General features: G+C 30.8%; 2 protein-coding genes across 3 annotated transcripts in view; both read left to right on the top strand.

Annotated features, from left to right (window-relative positions):
• The window catches only part of Kat60 (katanin p60), a 140,995-nt gene that overhangs the window by 49,743 nt on the left and 75,463 nt on the right, over window positions 1–15,789 (top strand). The window lies entirely within an intron of this gene.
• On the top strand, window positions 3,765–15,204 carry LOC142327822 (serpin B10-like). Its single transcript, XM_075371160.1, has 4 exons — window positions 3,765–4,065; window positions 4,234–4,821; window positions 13,469–13,558; window positions 15,191–15,204. Exons 1-4 carry the CDS (start codon window positions 3,765–3,767, stop codon window positions 15,202–15,204), a joined length of 993 nt encoding a protein of 330 aa, XP_075227275.1.

Below are 15,789 nucleotides of genomic sequence, written 5' to 3'. Positions count from 1 at the left end.
TTCGATTTCGCAAATCTTGAAGAGTAGCAGGCTTAATTGGTAAACCCATCGGCTTGGTCTAGTATTTAACTTGTCATCGCAAATCAGCTATTTCGAAGTCAAGTGTTCTAAGGTTTAAATCCTAGCAAAGGCAAGAATAACGTATTTTTTTTTTACGAATTTGAATACTAGAAAGTGGATACCAGTATTCTTTGGTGGTTGGGATTCAATTAACCAAACATCTCTGTAATGGTCGACCTGAGACTGTACACGACTACACTTCATTTACATTCATACATGTTATCCTAATTCATCATCTGAAGCAATACCTTACTGTAATTACGGAGGCTAAACAATAAAAAAAGTAAATAACGCTAAAGTAAAAGGTTTTATATATATATATGTTGTTTATATTCTAACGTCGACATGTTACAAAAAATATTTTAAGCGAGTGTCCGGTCTAAAGTAACAAAAAATATTATAACATTTTCTATTTAAAAATTAGAGATAAAACATTTCATTTAATAGAACGTAATATTATTAAAAATGCCTATCTTATAAAAAAAAATTTATAAAAGAAATACGAATAATACGCGTGTAATGACACGTTTATAATAAATTATAATATGAAAACAAATTTAAATTTTATATTATATTATAATACAATACGAACAGAATAGGGCAGCTTACACTTTAATTAATATCAACGCATCATTTTATATTTAAATGACTTGAAAAAAATGAGGTGGTATTTAATAATTAAAGGTCCGATATTTAATTTAAACGAGGTCATGTTTAAATGAACTTTTAAATGGAATAAAAGATCTTTAATAATTAAAAATAAATTATTGTTTTTATATTTAAGTAAAATATCTTTTTTTCAAACCTAAAGAATTATCCAATTTTAAGTGGTTGTAAATGGGTAAAAACCTCCAAATTACAAAATAGTTTATTTCATTATATTTTTGGACAATCTAATGTTTTAGGTAGATTTAATAAGAGAGCTATTGTAATATAAAGGTCCCAGAACTGTAACTCCAGTAGTTTTTAACACATCCGACGTAAAACAAAATTCACTATCGAAAAACAAGTTTCTTTTATGTTTGTAGTACAATAGCTTTGTTAAATTACTAAAAAATGCGGAAGATTTAGTAACAAAACTTGAAGAGAAATTAATTTTGAGAAAATTATGTAAACACAACAAATAAAAAGTAAATATAAACTTTTAAAAATTGTTTTTTTTTATTGAAACAAAAGAAAAGAAAAATAGACAGAAAATTGTATTATTTTTTCTGTACCTAACAAACATTCTTTCTAAAAACAAAAACGCAAATTACTGAAAATAATTTTAAAAGAAATATAAAATTTTTAAATAATATTTTAGCTGTGTATATTCAACAATCTATACAGGTAAAACGAAATAATTATGCAAAAAATAAAATTGAAATTACTTTAGAACATTTAAAAAAATTTTATTGCATATGTTGGCAATACTGGTCAACAATGAAAATTGTGTACTCCGTTTGAATTTGTTGTCGTAAATTATCATAGAGATAAAGGAAGTGTAGTGTAATAAGATCGTAGTATAAAAATGGCGTTTCAGTTTTCTAAAGAGGAATATGGCGAAATAATTCTTATTTATGGATTTTGTAACGGAAACTCTGAAGTTACTCGACGTGAATGTCAAGAGAGATTTTCTGATAAGCGAATTCCAAGTACGAAAACCTTTTCTTCGGTGTATCAGCATTTATAAACGAAAGGGTCATTTCCAACGCGTTAGTTTTTTGTTGAACGCCAAGTATATCATCGTAATAATGATGAACATCCTGTAATTTAGCGTAGCCTAGGCACTAGTACAAGGCGAATTTCAAGTCGCACTGATTTGTCAAAAGACAAAGCGTGATGCATCCTACGGAAAGAAAATCTTTATTCTTTCCGCCTGCAGAAGGTTCAAAATTTGCCACAGATTGTCCCCAGCGGTTAAACTTGTATCATTGGTTTCTTGACAACGAAGGTAAGGTAAATTCAATTTTATATACTGATGAAACCACTTTTACGAGAAACGGATCTTCAATTCTAAATCTACCCATTTATGGAACGCAGAAAACCCACGTGATATTGTGGAAACTAGTTTCCAACATAGATTTCATATTACCTTTGATGTGGCATTATTTACGACAAAATTTCGGGACCGTTTGTTTACAAAGAAAACTTTACGGGAGATGCATACGTTCATTTCTTGAAAAATAATTTGCCGGCTTTTTGGAAGATGCACCATCACAAACTAGATTGTAAGTGATTTTCCAGTACGATGGTGCAACGCCAAATTTTTCTTTAGTAGCTAGAAATCACTTGAATGCTAATTTCTTAAACTGAATTGAACGCGGAGGACCGATCGATTTGACACCACAATCATCTGACTTAACGCCATTAGATTACTTCATTTGAGGCCGTATGAAAACAATAGTATAAAAAAAAATTAATACTGAAGAAGAGTTACTCAAAATACGAAATGCTATTGAATTTATATGAAACGATCCTGAGATGATACGGAAAGCCACCGGCAATATTATACGTCGGGCAGAGTGCTGTGTACGTTGTGAAGGAGGGAATTTCGAACAATTACTGTGACAGGTTTGTTATTCTGTTTATTTTTATCTGTTTTACTTCAATAAAAAACCGATTTTTAAAAGTTTTTATTTAATTTTTATTAGCTTCATACACATTAATTTTCTCATAAATAAATTCTCTACAAGTTTTATTACAAAATCTTTCACATTTATTTTTCATTTAACAAACCTAAAAACTTGCTTTTCGACACCGAATTTTGTGTTTTACATCAAATATCTTAAAATATACTATAGTTATAATTCTGGACCTTTTTTATCCTATTTGCGAGCTCAAATTACATAAGAAATCACCAACTTGTCTACTTAATTTGGGGTTCCAAAAATTACAGTAGAGCTTCTTTTTATTAGAACTAAAATCTGGGCGAAATCTTTCCCTAGTTCTAACTCAAAAACAAAGGGTTTCCATACCTATGTTTAAATTATTATTTTTTAATTATTTCACCAGTAGAATATGTCCTGAAAGTTTCTCCGTTTCTTCGTGGGACACCACTCTCTCTCTCTCTCTCTCTCTCTCTCTCTCTCTCTCTATATATATATATATATATATATATATATATATATATACACACACACACGTGTGTGTGTACACAAGAAGATTACATTCCCCTAAATCCAAAGTAATACCGTAATTTTCTTTGAAAAGTTGGTACAAAAACAACACACACGTAATAGTAATTTTTAATATTTTTCAAAAACAACATTTTTCTTCATTATGTATACCATAAAAAACCGTACGTAAACAACGTAAACGTAAAGCATTATTTCTTGTATAATTATATACAAATTTATATTATTTTGTTACTGTTTTATGTATTTTTTTCTATTATATGGTAGCACGTACTTATGTTGTTTCGTAATATTACAGTTTTTATCTGATCGCGTATCGTATTATCGATTAATCGATTATCAGTATCAATAAAAATAATGCTTTGTTTATTTTTTATAAATTTAGGTTATAAATTTTTTAAACAATACGAATCAGGTAAATGTGTAATTTTATTAAAGTAAAATTTACATCTACAAGTTCAGTGTTTTAAATTATTTATAATACAGACTTAACATGTTAACTAAAAGAAAAAAATTTATTTCGTTTCGGTTTTTAAATTAATATCTTATTATAAAAGTAAAGTCAATACAGATTAAAATAAAAAAAATATGGCATCTACAAAAAAAACTTCGGTCGAGCCTGATGAAGGAAAGGAAGTAATAAATATATTACGTTCATTTGTAAAAAAGGTAAATCCATTTGCTCTTAATTTATTCATCGGTATAAATAACATTAGAAATGAAGGTAATATTTTAGTTTCACCTCTTTTTGTTCAAGCTATTTTAGCTATCACTTATATCGGTAACCCGATCGTTTCTGAACAAGTTTCTAATTTCTTTCATTTACCAAAGAATAGAGAAGAAGCTATCGCCGCGTATTTAGTTTTGATGCAATTTATTCAGTATAAATGTATTGATGTTTCATCGATAATTTTGTTAGAAAAAGAATTGGAATTAAAAGAATCTTTTATTGATAACTGTTACAAATATTTTAGTACGCAAGTAAGACAATTCATATATAAAGAAGACAGCGATATTATCCAACAATTTGTTAATTATTGGGTTAATTCTTGCACAGGTGGTAGAATTAAAACCTTTCAGATAGATAATGTGATACGATCTTTGCAGAGTATGGTATTATTAAGCGCGACCTATTTTAAAACTAGGTGGTTTCAATGTATCGTCGCTACTCGTAGAGAAAAACGAGATTTTAATATCACCGATACTGTTAGCTTTAAAATGAATATGTTAACGATTAACGACGAACTAAAAATATTACAACACGATCAGCTCGATTCAAAAATTATAGAAATTCCTTGCGAAGAAAATAATTACAGTATGATTATTATTCTTCCGAATCAGAATACCGGTTTAAAATCGGTAATTAATGAAATAACTAGTTCGGTCGATCTTATAGAAGAAGTGGCGAAACTTAAAAATACTGAACCCGTATTAGTAGAAGTTTTACTTCCGGAATTTAGATTATCACAAACTTTAGATCTTAAAAAAATTTTAATATCGACTGGATTAGATGAAATGTTTGACGTTACAAAAATAGATCTGCCTGATGTATCAGATTCGCCATTTTTTGTCAATAATGTTTTAATAAAAACTTGTATCGAATTATATGACGACGGATTACAGTGTTCTGGAGGGATTCATACCAGTGAAGAAGGAACAAAACAAATATTAATCGATCACCCGTTTTTATTTTTAATTTTAAAAAATGACGTGTTGGAAGATTTTTTGATTACTTTTATCGGTAAATTTGGATATACTGCTAGAGAGCTTCAGGGTGCAAAGTGCTGTGAAGTATGTAATTGCTGCGATTGCGGATGTAATTGACATTTATTGTTAAATAGATAATAAATAAAATATACGTAACATGAAGTAAAAGCTAAGATTGTTTATTTATGCTTTTAATTCTAATCATTTTGAACAAAAATGTTTATTTTTTAATTTGTTATTATTATTATTTAAATAAAAAACTATAAATTATATTGTTCAAGGATAAGTAAAAAAGAAAATTAAAAAAAAAGTTGTGTTTAATTTTTGTTGTCACACACGAAATATACTTATTTTTTAACATAATCCCTCCTCCCACTTACATCTATTTACTTAGTCCATGTTAAATACGTTTTGAATAGTTTGCACCGCTTCCATTGATCATTACATTTAAACAAAAATTATTCCTTTGCAGTACAGTACTTCTTTCGGTCGATCAAAAAGAAGAAAATCACTTGCGAGTTCAGTACTACACTATGGATAGTCCGGCAGATGAGTTTTTTTTTTATTTTTGAAATAGTAGTAATATAGGTACTTACGTATTAAGCCACCGCAGCTACAATTTTAATTAAAAACAAAGTAGTCAATCGGATTTCGGTGGAAAATGGGCGGATATAGAGTTAACATAATTAACAGGAGTGTTTGGATTATTTAAATAATAAATAATTGCAATAATTACTGAATTTATTAAATAAATACTCAAAAAATTACGGTGTTAATTAGTCAGTTAGCGAGCGAAGCGAGCGTAGGTTAAGTTTGGTTAAATTATATTTATAAAATAAATAAATATAAATAACCATTTATTAGAATGAATAAAGAGACTGTTCATTTTCCACCGAAAAAAGATTGACTACTTTATTTTTAAATAAAGCTGTAGCTGCGGTGGCGTAATACGTAAGTACGTAATATATCATACGAAATTAATAAAACTGATATAAAAAAAAATAATTTTAATAAAGGCGGTATTTTTTTAATATTTGGGTACTTTTCCTTTCTCCTTCCTTCTCCAAAAGTTTTCCACCAGGATATCACTCAAAATAGCAGATAATATTGATATTAACAATAACTTAATTGGTGATATAACCCGATATAACCATTTATATTTATTTATTTTATAAATATAATCTAACCAAACTTAACGCTAACCTTGACTAATTAACAATACTGTTTTGAATATTCAAATATTAAATTCAGTAATTATTGCAATTATTTATTACTTAAACAATCAAAACATTATTTTCTTGAGGTTAGCGAGCGTAATTTTTTTTCTCTTTTAACCTCCGGGACCACCGTTAGGTATTGCTTTAGAGGAAGGTGAATGATTTATAGCGTGTGTGAAAATGCCATGCCTGACCGGGGTTCGAACCCGGAACCTCCGGGTGAAAGGCCGAGACGCTATCGTTCGCGCAACGGAGCGGGCGTAGATTTTTTTTTCTTCTTTTTCCTGTTTAGCCTCCGGTAACTACCGTTTAGATAATTCCTCAGAGGATGAATGAGGATGATATGTATGAGTGTAAATGAAGTGTAGTCTTGTACATTCTCAGTTTGACCATTCCTGAGATGTGTGGTTAATTGAAACCCAACCACCAAAGAAAACCGGTATCCACGATCTAGTATTCAAATCCGTGTAAAAATAACTGGCTTTACTAGGACTTGAACGCTGTAACTCTCGACTTCCAAATCAGTTGATTTGGGAAGACGCGTTAACCACTAGACCAACCCGGTGGGTTAGCGAGCGTAGATTAGGTTTGGTTAACTCAACGGGTTGGTCTAGTGGTGAACGCGTCTTCCCAAATCAGCTGGTTTGGAAGTCGATAGTTCCACCGTTCAAGTCCTAGTAAACGCAGTTACTTTTATACGATTTGAATACGGATCGTGGACACCGGTGTTGTTTGGTGGTAAGTTTCAATTAACCACATATCTCAGGAATGGTCGGACTGAGACTGTACAAGATTACACTTCATTTACACTGATACATATCATCCTCATTCATCCTCTGAAGTAATACCTGAATGGTAATTCCCGGAAGCTAAACAGGAAAAAAAAGGTTAAGTTTGGTATATTTATAATTTATACCTGTAATTACTATATAAGCAATTTTTTTTTTTGTCTTCAGTCGTTTGACTGGTTTGATGCAGCTTTCCAAGATTCCCTATCTAGTGCTAGTCGTTTCATTTCAGTATACCCTCTACACCCTACATCCCCAACAATTTGTTTTACATACTCCAAACGTGGCCTGCCTACACAATTTTTCCCTTCTACCTGTCCAATATTAAAGCGACTATTCCAGGATGCCTTAGTATGTGGCCTATAAGTCTGTCTCTTCTTTTAACTATATTTTTCCAAATGCTTCTTTCTTCATCTATTTGCCGCAATACCTCTTCATTTGTCACTTTATCCACCCATCTGATTTTTAACATTCTCCTATAGCACCACATTTCAAAAGCTTCTAATCTTTTCTTCTCAGATACTCCGATTGTCCAAGTTTCACTTCCATATAAAGCGACACTCCAAACATACACTTTCAAAAATCTTTTCCTGACATTTAAATTAATTTTTGATGTAAACAAATTATATTTCTTACTGAAAGCTCGTTTAGCTTGTGCTATTCGGCATTTTATATCGCTTCTGCTTCGTCCATCTTTAGTAATTTTACTTCCCAAATAACAAAATTCTTCTACCTCCATAATCTTTTCTCCTCCTATTTTCACATTCAGTGGTCCATCTTTGTTATTTCTACTACATTTCATTACTTTTGTTTTGTTCTTGTTTATTTTCATGCAATAGTTCTTGCGTAGGACTTCATCTATGCCGTTCATTGTTTCTTCTAAATCCTTTTTACTCTCGGCTAGAATTACTATATCATCAGCAAATCGTAGCATCTTTATCTTTTCACCTTGTACTGTTACTCCGAATCTAAATTGTTCTTTAACATCATTAACTGCTAGTTCCATGTAAAGATTAAAAAGTAACGGAGGTAGGGAACATCCTTGTCGGACTCCCTTTCTTATTAGGGCTTCTTTCTTATGTTCTTCAATTGTTATTGTTGCTGTTTGGTTCCTGTACATGTTAGCAATTGTTCTTCTATCTCTGTATTTGAACCCTAATTTTTTTTAAAATGCTGAACATTTTATTCCAGTCTACGTTATCGAATGCCTTTTCTAGGTCTATAAACGCCAAGTATGTTGGTTTGTTTTTCTTTAATCTTCCTTCTACTATTAATCTGAGGCCTAAAATTGCTTCCCTTGTCCCTATACTTTTCCTGAAACCAAATTGGTCTTCTCCTAACACTTCTTCCACTCTCCTCTCAATTCTTCTGTATAAAATTCTAGTTAAGATTTTTGATGCATGACTAGTTAAACTAATTGTTCTATATTCTTCACATTTATCTGCCCCTGCTTTCTTTGGTATCATAACTATAACACTTTTTTTGAAGTCTGACGGAAATTCCCCTTTTTCATAAATATTACACACCAGTTTGTATAATCTATCAATCGCTTCCTCACCTGCACTGCGCAGTAATTCTACAGGTATTCCGTCTATTCCAGGAGCCTTTCTGCCATTTAAATCTTTTAAAGCTCTCTTAAATTCAGATCTCAGTATTGTTTCTCCCATTTCATCCTCCTCAACTTCCTCTTCTTCCTCTATAACACCATTTTCTAATTCATTTCCTCCGTATAACTCTTCAATATATTCCACCCATCTATCGACTTTACCTTTCGTACTATATATTGGTGTACCATCTTTGTTTAACACATTATTAGATTTTAATTTATGTACCCCGAAATTTTCCTTAACTTTCCTGTATGCTCCGTCTATTTTACCAATGCTCATTTCTCTTTCCACTTCTGAACACTTTTCTTTAATCCATTTCTTTCGCCAGTTTGCACTTCCTGTTTATAGCATTTCTTAATTGCCGATAGTTCCTTTTACTTTCTTCATCATTAGCATTCTTATATTTTCTACGTTCATCCATCAGCTGCAATATATCGTCTGAAACCCAAGGTTTTCTACCAGTTCTCTTTATTCCGCCTAAGTTTGCTTCTGCTGATTTAAGAATTTCCTTTTTAACATTCTCCCATTCTTCTTCTACATTTTCTACCTTATCTTTTTTACTCAGACCTCAATGATTATTTTTTTTATACATTTAAAATATGTTAATATGGAGAATGTTTAAAATGACAGGTATAAAACAGTATTTTAACGTGTTATCGGGTTATTGGATTATTTCTCCAACCTGGTTATCGTTAATATCATCAATATTTCCTGTTATTTTGAGTTATTTCCAGGTGAAAAACTTGAAAACTTTTAGGGAAGGGAAAAACGAAAAAGTACCAATATTTAAATGTGTGTTAAGTACTCGTTAAACGAAAAATGCAAACTGTACTCCAACAAATTGTAAACTTCTGTGAATACAGTGGCTATTCATGAAGTTATGTTGGACTTATACCGTTGTCCGTAAATAAAATCCGGAGTTTCAATAACGAATGTAGTCTTTATTTTGCAGCTGTTAATAGTGTTTTATGCATATGCTAGAAGCGACGAAATTAAGTTTTAGTTCACACATATAGCGTCGGGTTAGACTGTTGCACAGTGTAAGCCTGTTTGCACCTTGCAATGAGAGCACGATGCACGATGTCGCCACAAGAAAACGGAAAGTGCGAGCACCGGTTTGCAGGAACAAAATCAGTGACTTTCAAAGAAGCGTACAAAGAAATTACACGCGAGTTGATCGTAGAAATTCTCCACGTCACAAAACCTTAAATGGTATGAATAGCTTTTACAAACCGAAAGGGTTTTAAAAGGACATTCATCCGGTAGTCCTAAAACAAGTGCCGAAAACTCAGAAAGAATTAGAATTCGTCGTTCCAACGAAGTTTAAAACGTTTGGTTCTAGATGTTTGTGGCTAACTAAACATTCCTAAAGGCACTGTTTACGATATTGTTCGCAAGCGATTGAAAGTTCGTACTTATAAACTGCAGCTACTCCATGAAATTAAACCTAACGATAGACTTAGGTTTAAGCCATAAAGATTCAGTTTATAATGACTACGTTTGACTTTTTTCTGCTGATGAAAACCGCCTGCAGGGCGTTCTATTTTTTGATGAAGCAATATTTCACGGTAATGGAGTCGTGAATCGCCATTACAGTCGAGTATGGGGCTCAGAAAATCCATATGGACCAGTGAAATTCGTTAAAAACTGTCCGAAAATGAATGGCTCGTGTGGTATCACGCATAATCATATTTTTTGACCAATTTTTTTCCTCCCCGACTGTTAGGGCGAAGTGTAGCTCAGACCATTCACAAATCATAAAATATAAAATTCGCTTGTATATTTATTATTCTTGTAATCCGTGTTTTGATTGAATGTCGAATTAAAAAAAATTACAATATCAGTAAAACCGAATTTAAAAAAACAAAAAACAAATGTAAACAATTAAAATCATACTTTTTTAATTGTTAAAATTTCAAATTTTTATTTCTCTCGATAATTACAGAATATAAAGAGGAAAAAATATTCATGTAGTGTCGAAAGAGGATTAACAAAATTTAAATACAAAAATTTATTTTGCCCTACTCAGAGAGAGATAAAAAATTTCTTACAAAAATGTGTATGTGTTCACGCGTGCGCCTGTGTGAGACAGAGGGAGAGAGAGAGAGAGTGTGTGTGTGTGTGTGTGTGTGTGTGTGGATATATTTGTCTCTTATTTTATTTAATATCTTAAGTAGAGGATTAATGCAGTACCTTGTCATTTCTTTAAAAAGAAATTACAACGTTATTTTCATATTTCATATTAATTTGATTAACTGTTTCACGATTATTTTTTGTTAATGATTCGTCAATTGTTTATCATTGAGATTTGATCGTCGATGGCATTAATCGATTATAAATGGACGTGTTTTATCAACCATGTTGTGAACGTTTAATATAAAATGTCCAGGAAGAAATGAATGGAGAAAGGAATAAAAAGAATGAAAATTACGTTAATGGACTGTAAGTAGATAAAAAAAAAAAAGAAAAGCGTTAGGTAGGTGGTACATACCTAGAGATAGATATAATTCTAACAATGAATAAGAATTGGATTTTGTCATGGTCATGATATTCAGGACAAATTAATACCGTGCAAACCTAGAACTTAAACTTGATTTTGTTTTATTATACTATAAAATAAATAAATAATTTCATTATCTTATTACCTTTTAAACAAAAATTATTGTTAAAATTTTTTAAAATTGTTTATTTTTCTCCCTATCTAATCTATAGTTTGTAAATATAAAATTAATTCTTAATTTGTTTGGATATCACGCTAAATACTTTTCCGTTTTTAAAAGCTGTTAAGATAGATTTAATTTTGGACCTTATTCAAACATAAACTATATAAATAGCTCTTTAGGAATAGCCGATCAAATGACCTCCCTCCTCTTCATTTCAAAAACTGTTATTTTTCTTTTTTTAAATAACTGAAAATAGAAAAATTATATAATTTCTAACGATTGGTTATTCTAGATACTTAATGGCTGTAGGTATTTGAGATTGTTTACTTAAGTAGTGTGACGTAAAGCGTAAATCATTCACAAAAATGTCGTAGTTTTTTTGCCATGTATAACAAAATTATATGCCAACCTTACTAGGTAAACTGAGCAATAAAATGGTTTCCCGCGTTTCCTTCGTTATTGAAACGATTATACTGCTACACATCAACATATCAAATCCTTTGAAATGTAGTTGATATTCTGTCCTAAAAACATTATCTTCACTTTGTTATTCTTACCGTAAAGATTGGATGTATAATGAACATTATTACTCTCAGAGAAACCACTTCTTATTAATAACATTTGTATCTTAAATGCTTTATATACATTATAATTTTAAAAAAAGACTCATCAAATAGTGTAAAGTAAGAAATTAGTGTAACATTTTTTTGTCAAAACTAGTACGTTATGTGTGCTGTATCCATTTAATAGGGAATAGGGATTCAAGAAAAATAAATATTATTTTGAAAGTTTATAAATTTTTCTTCGCTTGAATGATTGAATTAAATTCAATCATGGAATTTAACAAATTTAATAACGCCGTTATCATGAAAATCACAAAGTTTTTAATTTTTTTGAAATCAATATTTTCTTAAACCATATTTTTACTTTCCCGTCTAGATAGCGCTGTAGGTATAAAAGGGAAAGTATTGTATTCGATCCAATTTGGGCATATGCGGTTTTAACCGGATCTTGACCTTTTGACACCTAAGGAATCCAAAAAACGTGATAGAAATTTTCCGTATGTTAATGTTCGTACGTAACTGTATGTGTTCAGTGTTGTCCTTTAAATCACCTTATATCTCCAGAACTACTGAACCAATTTTGACCAAACTTGGTGATATTACTTCTATAAATATGCCATTAAATTTTCAACTTAAAAGGTCAAGGGGTTGAGGTTGTAAAGCAAAGTATCACGAGATTTCACCTAATTAAGGCCATTTTTTTAGGCACTTTTGTTAGCGATTAAAAAATAACAATATTTGCAAAAAAAATTTTTGAAAAACGCACCCCTGCTCCAAAAAATACTCTTAACTATTGCTATGTTGTGACGTTACAAGTGAGCGGTAGAATTAAATAAATGAATAATATTTAAAGTATAAAAAAAGTAATTCGGACTGGCCGGGACTCGAACTCACCGATTGCCCGGTCGAATCGGAATCTGGTGCGTTAAGCCTCGTGGCTACACCAGTATGTTGACTGTGCAAGCGAAATTTGTTCTATGTAAGTTGTAATTTCACAACTTGTGGTAGTTGAATTTATAGGGAAGCGGCTTGTTGTCAGTTTTTTTATCGTATTTCATTTCATTTTTTCTCAATATTAATTTTAAACTATCTTTTAAAAATCCAAAATAAAATTTTTTAGTTACGTACACTTCTTTTTTTTTTCATTTTAGAAATTCTGTGTATTGTATAATATTTGGGCCCTGTAATGTAAACCAATATTTTGAAATCCTCTTTTTAAGAACTTTCATTTGATATCTATTTATCAAGAACTCAGAACAAGTGACATAGGTCTAAGGAATTCAACCCACTGGGTTTGTGTATTGGTGAACATGTCTTCCCAAATCAGCTGATTTGGAAGTCGAGAGTTCCAGCGTTCAAGTCCTAGTAAAGCCAGTTATTTTTACATGGATTTGAATACTAGATCGTGGATATTGGTGTTCTTTGGTGGTTAGGTTTCAATTAACCATACATCTCAGGAACTGAGAATGTACAAGATTACACTTCATTTACATTCCATATCATCCTCTGAAGTATTATCTGAAAGGTAATTACCGGAGGCTAAACAGGAAAAAGAAAAGACCTAAGGAATTCAACAACTCCAGCTGTTCCCCAACAACCCAAACCGCATTTAGTCTACTGACTAAAATGGTACTTATATTTCTTCCTTGAAATATATTTTTTGTAGCACTATAGAACCATGTATTCTGTTTATTGATAGATTCCTCGGCTATAAGGTATATAAATGAAGTTCATTACCTTTGTACAGAAATGGATCCAGCATGGAAAGGAGTTGCTGCATTTTCAAAATTACCATGTTACCATAGTAGTATATCAGTGATATACCATCAGAATGTTGGTAACTCCAACATTTTAATAAAAACAATAAATTCATAATTTCCTGATAGATATAATTACATCCATCTCTTTTCTTACGAACAAAAAAATTGCAACCAAAAAAAACAAATTCTTCAAGATAAAATCAATTTTAAATATGAAACTGTTGCTAATACCTATCTTCAATACTTTATTTATGGATTTAAGTCATACTTTGAATATTACTCTAATATTGAACACTCTAAAGTCATGCGCATTCTTTTGAGAATATTTTTTTTGTCTTCAGTCGTTTGATTGGTTTGATGCAGATCTCCAAGATTCCCTATCTAATGCCAGTTGTTTCATTTCAGTATATCCCGTACATCCTACATCCCTAACAATATTACAAACATATTTACATATTTCAAACGTTGCCTGCCTGCATAAGTTTTCCCATCTACCAGTCCCTCTAATATCAAAGCAACTATTCCAGGATACCTTAATGTGTGACTACTAATGTGAGACATAGTAATGTCTCTTCTTTTCGCTGCATTTTTCCAAATGCTTCTTTCTTCATCAATTTGCCGCAACAACTCTTCATTTCTCACTTTATCAACCCATCTGATTTTTTAACATTTTCCTATAGCATCACATTTCAAAATCTTCTAATCTGTTCTTATCAAGTACTCCGATCGTCCAAGTTTCACTTCCATCCATATAAAGCTACGCTCCAAACATTTACTTTCAAAAATGTTTTCCTAACGTTTAAATTAATTTTTGATGTAAGCAAATTATATTTCTAACTGAAAGCCAGATCTAAATTATTCATTAACATCATTAACCTCTAGTTCTTTGTATAAATTAAAAAGTAACAGGGATAGGGAACATCCTTGTCAGACTCCTTTTTTTAAATTACTGCTTCTTTCTTATGTTCTTTGATTATTACTGTTGCAATTTGGTTCCTGTAAATGTTGACAAATGTTCTTCTATCTCTATACTTGAACCTTAAATTTTTTTAAATTCTGAACATTTTATTTCAGTCACATTTTATTTCGGTTTAAATTGAAACCTAACCACCAAAGAACACCGGTATCCACGATCTAGTATTCAAATCCGTATAAAAGTAACTGCCTTTACTAGGACTTAAACATTGGAACTCTCGACTTCCAAATGTTCTTGGAACTCGACAGAAGACATTTACTAACACCTGTTTTATCATGTATGAGTTTTATAACTGTTTTTAACAAGATTGATAACAGTTTGAACTGACTGAACTAGAACCAAATTCAATGTATCTTTTGTACTTTCACTGTATTTCTTAAAAGTATTTCTTGTGTGTTTATTTTTTAAAAGTATTAAAAGTATAATTTTCTATGCCTGATCAATTATTTCTACACAGTACCTGAGCATTTAGTTATAAACCAAGATATCTCTTATTCGATTTGAACTTTAAAAAAGAGGGGGACTTGTTTGAGTATTCATTAGTCAAACAGGTCATCAGATGACTCCATCCACTTTTCAGTGTTTGTTTTTTCCTGTAAATAATTAATTGATCGGTACAGATCAATTTGAATGTAGGTTTTATGAGATTGTTTGTGCTTTTTTTGGAGATCTCTGAATACTGAAGTATTTAAATTTTTCAAAATTTACATTTTTTAATCTGTGTTTTAAACAGACAAAAATGCATAAATTAGATGACTACATAGATACATTAATAACATACATTAGATAACTGCATGTGGAAGATTATGTTTGTACTGATTTATACCTATCGCCTGCATGATGACGAAACTTCAGATTCTTGTTATTAGATCTACAACATTACAAACGGTTTACCTTAGTTTTAAGTGTGAGTTAGTTTGAGTAGTTTTTATCAGTTATTAAGTTTCTGATTAATTTCTTTCTTCAGATTAAACTACTGGTACCATATATACATTTATGGGTCAGTAGGAAACTGATGCCGGAAATTTTTGATGAACTAATAAAATAATACTCAGTTCACCAGTCGAGTGTTACAGTACAAGTTCAGAAAATGCACATTATAGATTGGTAGTAGATGTTTACAAATGAATTATGTTAATCATTTGAAATTAATAGAATACTTTTAAATTTAAAAGTAATTTTCTTGAATGGATTTGCAGTCCTGGATGCGATTCTGTTTATCTTATAACATCATTCAAATATTTTGTGTCTCATTATATATTTTTTTTCAAAACTTCTTGGTTAGTTGTGATTCTATTTGATTTTTTGACCCCTACAGAAAATATTAGAGTA

This window comes from Lycorma delicatula, chromosome 7 (assembly GCF_047948215.1).
Source record: "Lycorma delicatula isolate Av1 chromosome 7, ASM4794821v1, whole genome shotgun sequence".
NCBI lineage: Eukaryota > Metazoa > Arthropoda > Insecta > Hemiptera > Fulgoridae > Lycorma > Lycorma delicatula.
This window is presented reverse-complemented; position numbering and strand designations above follow the sequence as displayed.